Source organism: Hesperophylax consimilis, chromosome 18, assembly GCF_061612785.1.
Source record: "Hesperophylax consimilis isolate HC1 chromosome 18, BYU_Hcon_1.0, whole genome shotgun sequence".
Lineage (NCBI taxonomy): Eukaryota > Metazoa > Arthropoda > Insecta > Trichoptera > Limnephilidae > Hesperophylax > Hesperophylax consimilis.
In genome coordinates this window covers 11372703-11384435 of record NC_142853.1, presented here as the reverse complement: position 1 = coordinate 11384435, position 11733 = coordinate 11372703, and the positions used below count along the sequence as shown (strand labels likewise).

Sequence of the window (11733 nt, the reverse complement as noted above, 5' to 3'; positions counted from 1 at the left end):
TGAAATTCAAATACACATATTAAAAAGAAAAATTATGTTTTTTAGTTGGCACCTAGGGTCAGTTCTAGCAGAGGCGGCATCAAAGCTGTTAATAATATACATCGATTTATACACAGTTTAGTTCTAGTGTACAGAGGCGGCAGCAAACCTGTTAATAATATACATCGATTGATACACAGTTTAGTTCTAGTGTACAGAGGCGGCAGCAAACCTGTTAATAATATACATCGATTGATACACAGTTTAGTTCTAGTGTACAGGGGCGGCAGCAAACCTGTTAATAATATACATCGATTTATACACAGTTTAGTTCTAGTGTACAGAGGCGGCAGCAAACCTGTTAATAATATACATCGATTGATACACAGTTTAGCTCTAGTGTACAGGGGCGGCAGCAAACCTGTTAATAATATACATCGATTGATACACAGTTTAAAGTTTTGTATATATTTATTATTGAAAGAATACAGCTTTCAAAATACCTAGGGGCATTTGCTATTTAGTATAAGTTTTAAATAATGTAACTAACAGATTTTAAAAATAACACTGTTTCTGTAACCATCTGTAACATACGTAAAAAATATTCAAGATACACGACAAACTAACATGGTTAAAACATACAATGGTGTCAAGCAACGTTCCAACTTGTGGGGATAGGGAAATATTTACCTTATGTGCAACAGAAAATTTTAAAGTAAATTATTAGGGATGATAGGCAGAAGAAGCATTGGATAGACACCACCATATTACAGGATTTTATTAATAGAAAAGAGTTGAACTCATCATAATATATATTTCCAACAGTACAAATACTCGGAATTCACAGGTCAAGTCAAATAGTAATTATATTATTTTATTCCATGTCTGTTAGGTACATCTATATATAACTATATTTGTCAAGCGGTAATTTATAGTTTTACAAATAAATTATTCTATGTAAACATTTTTAGTTCTAGGTAATTAATTGCAAAGAAATAAGCAATGATCCAAGGATAGATTATCTCCTTAGATCACTGACAGTAGGTGAATCCAATGATTATAATGAAGTATTAGGATTTCAAGAATGTATCACTGTATGAAATTATATTGTCAAATGCATTATAACGTATTTATATATAGAAATAAGCAATGTCGAAGGATAAAGTTATCTCCTTAGATCCAACAGTAGTTAAAACTAAATCCAACCCATAATATCATGGACACAAGTTTTAGGTTACCAAGAATGACTGCTTTACTTGTACATAATTTCATTGTATGAAATGATATTGTCAAATGTATTATAATATTAAGAATGCCCATATAATTAAAGGGAATAATGAAGGTTTGGTATAATTTAAATATAATTGTTATGTAGTTGAAAGGTTTAAAACATTAAATGGCAACACTAAATGAGAACACATCAAACTTACACATACTAAAGGTAGACATGGACAGCATTTTGTCAGAGCAAAATACTAAATTCAGACTTCATTTTGGAAGATTGCAAAAATGTGGAAATCCTCAGAGACAGACTCACTCAGACTGAATTAGTTTTGCAACATTCGAAACTTATTTTTGGTGTAGGCTCCCGATACAATTGGATTGTTTGTTTTCGCCCGACTATGTCACAAAAACTTTTCCCGGTCTACATTTAGCACATCTAGGAATTATTTCGTGAATAATTAATAAATGCTTAGGAAAATATTATTTCATACAATAAAAATATCAATATTTCAGGAGACATTTCACAATGACTAAAAATTTAAGAATAATCAAATATTTTTGTCAAAAATTAATTATAAATAGGCCTTTGTTGAGCAACATAGTAAATTTATTTAAGTCATATTACACTCTATTGGTGCAGTTGTGAACTATAAAATATGTACTTACTTTAAATCATAAAAGTGTTGAATACTATTTGTTTAGAGACAAATAAAAGTGTTCAGTGCTTACTCAATAGGGCTGTTGATAAAATGTTTTAAACATTATTATGTCCTATAAAATACATTAGTGGTTATTAATGAAGAAGTGTCAATTGTACTTTAAAATATTAATAAAATAGTAGATGAAGTGAATAAATAAATAGAGATGAAAAGCGCAAAAAATAAATAATGAAACTATCACATTTGTTTCTTTTACATTCATTCAATAAACCATTCTCTTATTTGCACTCTAATTTAGTTTCATTCACATAGTATATTAAATATACTTAAATCACTCCCATTCAGAAATAGATGTCGATTCTATAATCATCATCAATAAAAAATAATAGACTTAACTAATTTGCTAGAAATATAAACAACTGTATTGAGAATGTCATTGGCATAAAAGACAAAATACTGCCTTTGCAACATACGAGTGTATTTCTGCATCAAACTTCTGGGCACAATTTCAAATAAAAACAGAATAGGTTTTCTGAACTCACCGACACTTGTAGGAAAAACATTCAGAATTCAGATAATTTTCCCCGGTGGCACAGTTGGTAAGTTGGTACGAGTGAAAGGCCTTTAAGTGTATGTATTTATCTTTTAATATAAATTATGTATCTTCAACAAAAGCACAATTACTTTCACATTTTAACGTTTAAAAACTACTTGTTGAATTCCGCTGCACGCCAAGGCTCTTTAAAAAACAAGACTTGATTTTTACAAATATCTAATGGAGGCTACTATTTAAGTCGGGGATTTTTCAAACTTAATTTTTGGTTTACCTTTTATATATTCAATAGTATTTTTATTAAATTTACAAAAAACAGTATTACGCGTGATAGCTGTTTTAGAAAAACCAAAACAATAAATGGAGTTCTACAAATTAAACTTGATAACAATAAATACTTCAAATTTAAATTTGAGAAAAAATTGAACTTAAATTACTTCTCTCACCACATAAATAGTTAATTCTTATAGTAATTAAGTTGAAATCAAGTGCTATTTATATATGTTTTGCGTATTAAGCATGCAGCGGAATTCAACAAGTTTATCAAAATTTGTTTTCCAATCATCATTAGAATAATTCACTTTCCAATCATCACACACCGCCAGAGTAGTGAGATTCTACTGTATTACTTTTCATTGTATATAATTGTAGAAGATGACTTACTAGAAAAGGGTTTATCTGGCTTATTATATATCTATGGAACAGATAGTACTACCGGTCAAATCTGGGCAAGAACCTTTCTGGAAATATTAATCCACTGGTGGCAATATTTGAAAAGTACCAATGCATTACATAGAGTCTAGCACATGAAAAATCTCACATATTTAAGGGTTAAATCAAACAATTGGTCTCATATCAGAATCCCGTAAATCTACAAGTGCGAATTTAACTTATGAGACTTATCTACACATCAATTTTCCATACAAGATTCCACGCAGTATACAGGTAATTTAAATTGAGCTTTACCATACATAATAATGCAGCTGCTCAGTAAAAATATTCATATTTTTGAATTATACAGCAAAATAATGCTTGCACCACCATTCAAATATATAAATTGTCCATGAATATGTCAGTAATATTTTTTTACTAAGACCTTAACATTATTAGGGCTTATATTTATATTTAAATCAATCTGAATTTTGAATAGTTTTGTCTGTATATATACAATTTGTGTTTAAGATAAATAAATTCGAAGGCCACAGATGACGTAATTGTGTTAATTATTAAGATTAGCTCACAATTCAAGGCAGAGCAACGTGAAAATAAATGTTGCTAATTATCAATTATTACACTAGGGAAATATTACAAGACAAAAGCGATATTATTTTTTTTATATTTATTTTTTATTGTGTCCTATTTTAAGTAGAGGCATCATTAAAATGTGTATAAATTACTAAACGGTATAGACAAAATTAGGTATTTACATTATAAATCTTGCCTAGCCTTCCAGATAATCAGCAATAAAGGTAATTGGGTAGGGACCTGAAAATTATGTGTTATTTTTTTTAAATGTGGTATCATTAAATTTAACCAGAGACAAATATTCAAATTTTGAACACATAAAAATTTTTTGAATACTAAACATAAATCGAAGTGAATTTCAGTACTTATCTAATATATTTAATAAAAATGTAAATTCAAATGGTAAAATTTCAGGTCCCTGAATTGCAAATTTTTATAACATCTACTAGCTTTTAAAATTATTATTTAGTTTTGACGGATAATACTTTTGAAGAAAATGTGAGTAAACAAAAAAAAAGAAAAAACTAGCAGAATAAAATACAAAATGAATTAAATTGTTAGTATAAGTATAATTTTTTCACATAAATTGAACAGAAATAATATTATAAATAACCAAAAAATGATTGTTAGTTCAATGAGCTGGCCAATATAATTAGTTCAGAAAGAACACACATTTACAAGATAATAAAAGATAGAAATGTTAGTTTTATCATAGTTTTAAAATCAAGACACAATATTATGTATTTATAATAAGATAGGTACTTTCCAGGTACACTCTACAGATAAATCTACCATGAAAACTAATTTCAATAAAAAAATTAACTTTGGGATTAATTTCATACTTACATACTCGGTGGTGAAGAAGTACTATAATACTGAATATAGTTGGTATTTCACCACCTCTGAGTAAACTGCCGATTAGCGCTACTCTTCAAGTACCATATATTTTATCTGTTTCACCACCATTGAGTAAATGTCTATTTTCATGTTACTTGAAGTTACTTGACGTGTGGTTACTCAACAGTTTTCCCAGAGGTGGTGAAATACCACAATTTTCTATCGTGTAATAAGTATTTTTGTTACAGTATGGCAGATACATATACATATTAGATTGTATTAGCAAAATAAGATAATTTTGCTTAAATCATAATGTCCTCTAACCGACGACTATATTCAATTCAAAGATCACTATATGCAATGTTTACTAATTAAATAGAATCGCCTATTCTAAGATTATAATTTAGTATAGAAATTGTGCACTAAGAAGTGTTATGAAGTATGATGCAGTTAAATTTTGCAATAAAATGACAATAATATAATGACACTGCAGAAACGTGACTTGCAATTAGCACCTAAGCGTATCATTTTATAAATAAATAAAAAAATTAAAAATCACTCCGTTTGTCTTAGTTTTCAAACGCAAGGGTTTTTGAAGAAAGTAACTTAGTTTAATTAAAAATCGTACTGACAATAGAAAGGACCGTTGTAGCAAATTCATCACTGCGTAAGTCATATTATGCAAAAGACGCAAATGCACTTTTTTTAGGCTTGTATCAAATATATTAGACTGTGGTTTGGTAAACCCTTTCAAGCCACAAAATGAAGATTTATAGAAACTAATTTTTCCCAAATTAATCAAAAATCTTGAAGTTTACATTAAAGTGGCTATTTGTATTTCAAAATTTTGATGTAAAATATATACAATTCTATTTATAAATGATATATTTGAGGGTTGGGTAATTTCATCCATGGTTTTTTAAAACAAACCTAAAAAAATGCATATATAAATTTAGTTTTTGATATTAAAAATGCACTAATCAACAAAAATCACTGACTGTATCGTGTTGTACTTTGAAGACCACTCTATATGAAACCACTGAAAAGTAACATTCCCAAAAAATGTGGCTTGAAGGGTTTTACCAAACCACAGTTTATATTGTGTGCCTACACATTATGTGTATATTATTTTAACTCTTTTACTACATAAAGTAGGTACTGAAAAATCACCAAATTCCTTACTAGTGGTAACTACCGGCCATCTAAATAATATCTAGATTTACGGTGATCAATTGACACTGAAATTCTATTCCATAAGTCGAAATATTTTTATTTCTATTGATTTAGGATTATGTAAGTCATGACTTACGCCGTAAGGGATTCACAGCAACGGTACATAAATTTTAAAATAAAACTGGTCTAAAATCCTACACTATAATGAATACAAGATAAAGATTAAAAATTAATTTTTAACACATAAGCAATAAAAAACATAATGGAACAATCATGTTACTAAATACATTTTTACATAAAATCCGACAGTCGACTTCCACAAAACAATATTAAAAGACGCAGTCGGTCGGACATTTGACTAAAAGTAATACTCACCCCAGAGAAAATAACTATGTGTTTGACTTAGTGGCCCACATTTATCTGTGTCGACTTCATGTTACAATATTACATACATAGAATTCATTCTCATCATGTCGACAATAGGTTAGAATATTATAATTCAAAAGTTTATTTTCAATATGTCAACAATGCATTACAATATTATATAATATTTTGATACCAAGAATTCATTCTCAATGCGTCGACCTTATGTTATAATATTGCAATGAAAGATTTCATTCTTAATGTGTTACAATATTATATTATACCAAAAGTACATTTTTAGTACTTCGACCATGCATTAGAATATTATATTCCATGATTCTCAATGTGTCGACCATGCGTTACAATACTACATATGTACCAAGAATTCATTCAATCAGTCTACCATGCGTTTCAATATTGTATTGAAAGTGTTCATTTTCAATGCGTTACAATATTATATATGTATCAAGAATTCATTGTCAACACTTTGACCAAGAGTTAGAATATTATATTCATTCTCAATGCGTCGACCATGCGTTACAATATATTATGTAGTTCATTCTCAATACCACACTCACAGGGTTAAAAAGCACTATCTCTCGCAAATAAATAACCGGCTACAAAAGGCAAAGCTAAAAAATATAATACATCTCTTGTCTAATCGAATAAATAATTATCAGCACACATCAGTCTAGTGGCTTCATCACCGAAAGAATGAAAAAATATAGTCTGTATCGTACAAATATAAACAGATCTCGCGAATGCAGTAAGAGTGGAAGTACAAAATGTGGGCAGCCTGTTACGATGTTTCTATCTAAGCTAATCTTCGCGCCAGCACTTTGATCATAGATGGGAAAAAGAAATAACGCTATTGAGAGTTGTGGTGATTGTTCTCGGTTCTACCAAGGTTTTATAATTATATACAATACTGGAACATACCGTAAAAGTGGCTTACCGTGCACCAATTGTAAAAGATATCTTATAAAATACTGTAATGTTGTTACTTTTTTTTCTGTGTTTCTTGTAGTGACGTCTTCTGCCCGTATCTTGAGATACTTTGGACACATCGCTCACCTAAATGAGTACCTGGAGAAGCTCGTGGTGAATTAGAAGGCAGTAGAAGCAGGAGGAAATCACCGAGGCCCTGGGCAGATGAAGAGTCACAGGCTTCTGAGAAGTTGGTGTCAATCATAGTGGGATTCACGATCCTCAGTAATTAGGGAACGACTAACGGAGAAATGGTGATGCATTTAGTCAGTGGTGCAAATTACAGAGCTTTCATAGTTGTCATTCAAGCTAACCTCATTAGATCTGTTGAATACTATTTTTTGGGTGCGGAATAATCTGTTTCCAGGGAGAACATCTAGTTTTGTCTGTGACAAGTTCCATAACTTGCTCTCACAAAATATGTCCCTACAAGTACCACTTTTTGATTAATTATTTCTTCAACAATACAGTACTCTGCGAGAAATTTCAAAATAAATAAAGTTTGTTCAAATAGTGTAAAGTTATCGCCTTACGGGAATAGTTACACCTCAAAGAGCAAAATTACCCCTTGAGGTGCAAAGTAAGGCACTTTCACGGTATAGATGTTAATGTACAGATCCTCTCGTGCGAATGTTTTTTGGGATGGGTGGTTGGATGGGATGTTTGGGTATTGGGGATGTTGGGGTGGCTCGGTTGGCGGGGCTGTCAGTGTGTGGAGCACGGCCAGTTCAAACCGGAGGAGAGTTATTTCTTCTTAGGCGGCGATCTCTGGGGGGTGGAGGGTCTGCCGCTGTTCAGGCCGTTGTATTGGTACTTTGCCTTCTTCTCAGATGGCTTCAGAATCTAGACACAAATAGCAAAATGAGCAAAACAATGTAAACATGGAATTTTGAAACTTGCATACACTTTCACATCTGTCAGCAGATCAGGTCAAAATTCTGCCATGAAAAACAATTGCAAAGAAATATCATGGTTCAGTTTATAACACTAACATTAGAATATATCAAAATAAATCCAGTTTTTTAAACACCGGTAAATTGTTAATCATAGATGCATTTTTGCACTTTGGTTCAATACAATAACATTAGTGACGAGATGCTAACATTTTACCTCGTGTTTTTTCAATGTTAAAAGTGAGTAATCTTAAGAATAAAAAAACGTCTTGACTCTCATACAAAATATCGTGCCGGTAGAAAAAAAAATCATTTTTCATCAGTTTTTTGAGACTGGTAACTGGTGACATCACAGGTCACCTCCATATATTAGATGCGTTTTCGGGACACACGAAAAATTAAAACATCAAAAGATTATTTTAACTAAGCTAATTATAACAATTAAAAAAAATAATAATTAAATGGACTGGAATTCCATATTGGCATAATTTATCCCACAAGTTAATTTTTTCCCGTCCGAGGAAATCCTCAAAAGAGAGTTTGACTGTAAATGTTTGCGATGTTTCTAGATATGCACATATTATATAGTATAATTAGGTCAGTAAGTTTACCTGGAATGAGCACATGAGAGTTTCATCAACTGACATCATGCCCCCGGCATTGTCGAATTCTCCGCAGTAGTTGGGCGCTGAGAATAAGGTGACAAGTTGTCGCTTTGCAAAGAACTCATAGCCATCTTCCACCACCTGAAAGGGGTAAAGAAAATAAATACACAATATTACATATTCATTCAATCAAGAAAACAAAATAAATACACAATATTACATATTCATTCAATCAAGAAAACAAAATAAATACACAATATTACATATTCATTCAATCAAGAAAACAAAATTTAAATTCAAATAGAAGTATTTAAAAAAAAAAAAAAACAAATATAGGGTAGATGATAGCAGCCAACAGTTTAATAGACGTATTGTACTGAATTTATCATTTTCCTCGTATTCTATACGCTATGGAAACATGGAAACTTAGAGCCTCAAAATATGGTGCTGGAGAAAAACGCTCAAGACTCCATGCACAGCGGCGCACAATAGGTTTTCAACTGTCTGCCTACAACTTATTTCAAGATACTTTGGATATGTGGCTCGCCAAATGGAGGACTCTAACTTGGAGAAACACATAGTCATTGGCAAGGAGAACGCCATCAATGCTCTGGAGTGGCATATCACTAGCATATTGGAAGTAGGTGTTCGCAGCTCTCTACGCAAAGCAGAACCGCGAAGAATGGAGGAGCCTTGTCCATCATGGAAATTGGAGTGGGGGTCACGATACTCAGCAATGAAACCGACTTAAGAAGAAGAGTGAATGAATGTGTATAGTTTACCTGATGGGCTCTGCATATGAGGTCCAGATCGTGTCTATTTAGGAATTTGCTAACAATGTCGGCACCAAATGTAAAGGAAACTCCGCGGTCATTTTCTCCCCAACCCTTCACGTCCTTGTCGGGGTCTGACCATAAGAGGTCGCAGAGAAGTCCTGGGGAAATAAACAGAGGGTTAGTAATCATAGTAATAGGTATGGTCTTTGGGAAGAATGTATGTGCGGTCTCTTTGCACCTAAGCAAGAAAATGGATTAAATATATGTCCATCTTTGAGCATGAGACGAAGATTCTGTAGTCATGAAAACTGCGATGGGCTGGATATTTTGAGAGAGTGCCAGATGACAGGTCACCAAAAATTATGACCAAGTGAGTGCCACAGAAAAAGCGACTCAGAGGCCAACCAAAGAAGAGGTGGGCTGACTGTATGAAAGAGAAAGGACTGAAGATTGATGGTGAAAGACGAGGAACAACAGTCAGTGGGAGAGCAATCCATTCGTGGAGGAGGTCAAATTCCAACAGATTGTATTGTTGCTTACACTTTTTTTTCAAGGGCGGTTATTTAGCTATTTTTTTACAGTGATAACTTCCTTACTACATTGATCAAATCAGTGCGTATAAATAATGTTAACAACAGTTCTTGCCTGTGTCTGGAACGTCTGTGGGTCTCATGATGCGCCGTATCTGCTCCATACCCTGAAGGTCTGGAGACAGCCCCCCGTGGCAGCAGAAGATCTTCTCGTCGATGATGGCCGCGATGGGCAGGCAGTTGAAGCAGTCGGTGAAAGTCTTCCATAGCTTTATGTTGAAGCGCCTTTTGCACTCGTCGTAGAATCCTGCAACAGAGTCCAAAATTATTCTGCTAGCAGTCGGTGAATCCAGTTCAATACTATCAGCAAAAATCAATAAATTTGCCATCTTTCTGTAAGGTTACATTTACAGTTATTCTATAATCCAATAGTTGAGTTTTATTTTGCAATTAAATAGTAGAATTGAAACTGTCCTCAACGCGAAGCGTGTAAGACTTAGAACATAGGGGAATATATATATACGTAGATGCAACAAGACAGCTGCACAGCACCATTACGAATACCTAGGCCCAAAGCTTTTAAACGTTTTACCTAATGTAATAAAAAGCGAAAAAAAATAGTTAAATTTAACTCGTCAGTCCTCAACCATATTTTGACTAAAGGTCAGATATTTTTGCTTTCCAATAAAATACATATTAAATGAATATTTCTAGATGTATCTGAAAACTAAAAACTATTTTTGAAAAGTGATAAAATAAACTTTCAAATTTTATAATTATGAATAAATATAAAATATTTAGTAAATTAAAATTTTGAAAGCGAACATAAAAAATTTTTTAATAGCTCACATTACATTTTTGTAACTAAAATTACTGATAAGGAAAAAATATATAAAAATCTATCCTTTTTGCTAGACAAATGTATTATACAAATCTTTCTGTCAACTCACTTTTTTGTCATTTCATATAAAAATAATTAATAAAAAATTCAAAAAGTCATAATTTTTTTAAAATTTCGTTCGGAACCCGTGTTTTCATAAAGTTTCTCATTTTAATTCTTCTGTGGTTAACTTCTAGATTTGAATATAAAGCGGGGTTTTTTCTATTTCTAACACCGTTTAGATTATATTTCTCACCATGAGAGTAAGGGAGATAAAATGATTTCTATGAGACCATATGAGTTGTTCTCAAAAATGAACAAATTTAAAAATAAGGAGGTTAAAAATAAAACCAACAGACTATAACGTGCGGGTACCTACAGCTATTGCTGATGATTTTCACATATGTATAAATTACACACTGCTATTTTCACTTGTTTAATTATTGTTCAACATTTCTAATATTTTATTTATGATAAAAAATATATATGAAGTGATAAAAAAATAGTGTGTATGTACGAGCATAGTTATCAAATGAAACATAAAAATCATAAACAACAATTTTGTTGTACTATTTCCCTGATCATATTTATCATAATCTAGATATTTCTTGGAACTATAAGATAATGCTATTGGATAAAGTCAAATTTTCAAACCAATCTTCTGAACCTAAATTATTCGGCCAGAAATCTTATCCCATAGTGAAATTGGCATTCCTCATACTACAAAGTGATGAACTATGAATGATTTAAAAGTTACATTATTGAAGGGGGTGACAGATTACGCAATAAGTATTTTATATAACTCCATATTGCTCGCCATACAATCCCATACAGATCTGTCACACCTAAAAAGATGTGTTATAAGTTTGGGCGTGTCGACGGTATGCGCTGTGATCTGCTAGCCAGGCTATATTTGAAAATGGCAGGAGAAGGGGTCAGAACAATTTACGGAGCACCGTAATTACGCGGCTGTCAAATGTCAGATAAACAGATCCCTTACAAAGAACTATTATTCCGGGAAAGTCGCCC

General features: G+C 31.9%; 1 protein-coding gene across 1 annotated transcript in view; it reads right to left on the bottom strand.

Moving 5' to 3' along the window:
* Positions 1 to 448: 448 nt before the first annotated feature.
* LOC149415372 (serine/threonine-protein phosphatase PP1-beta catalytic subunit) overlaps positions 449 to 11733 on the bottom strand; it is a 37525-nt gene continuing 26240 nt past the window's right edge. The window contains exons 4-7 of the mRNA XM_089642572.1: positions 9940 to 10131; positions 9301 to 9452; positions 8525 to 8659; positions 449 to 7863 (exon numbers count right to left, since the gene is read on the bottom strand). Coding sequence (XP_089498698.1) covers positions 7765 to 7863; positions 8525 to 8659; positions 9301 to 9452; positions 9940 to 10131 — 578 coding nt within the window. The 3' untranslated portion in view covers positions 449 to 7764. The remainder of the gene's footprint in view (positions 7864 to 8524; positions 8660 to 9300; positions 9453 to 9939; positions 10132 to 11733) is intronic.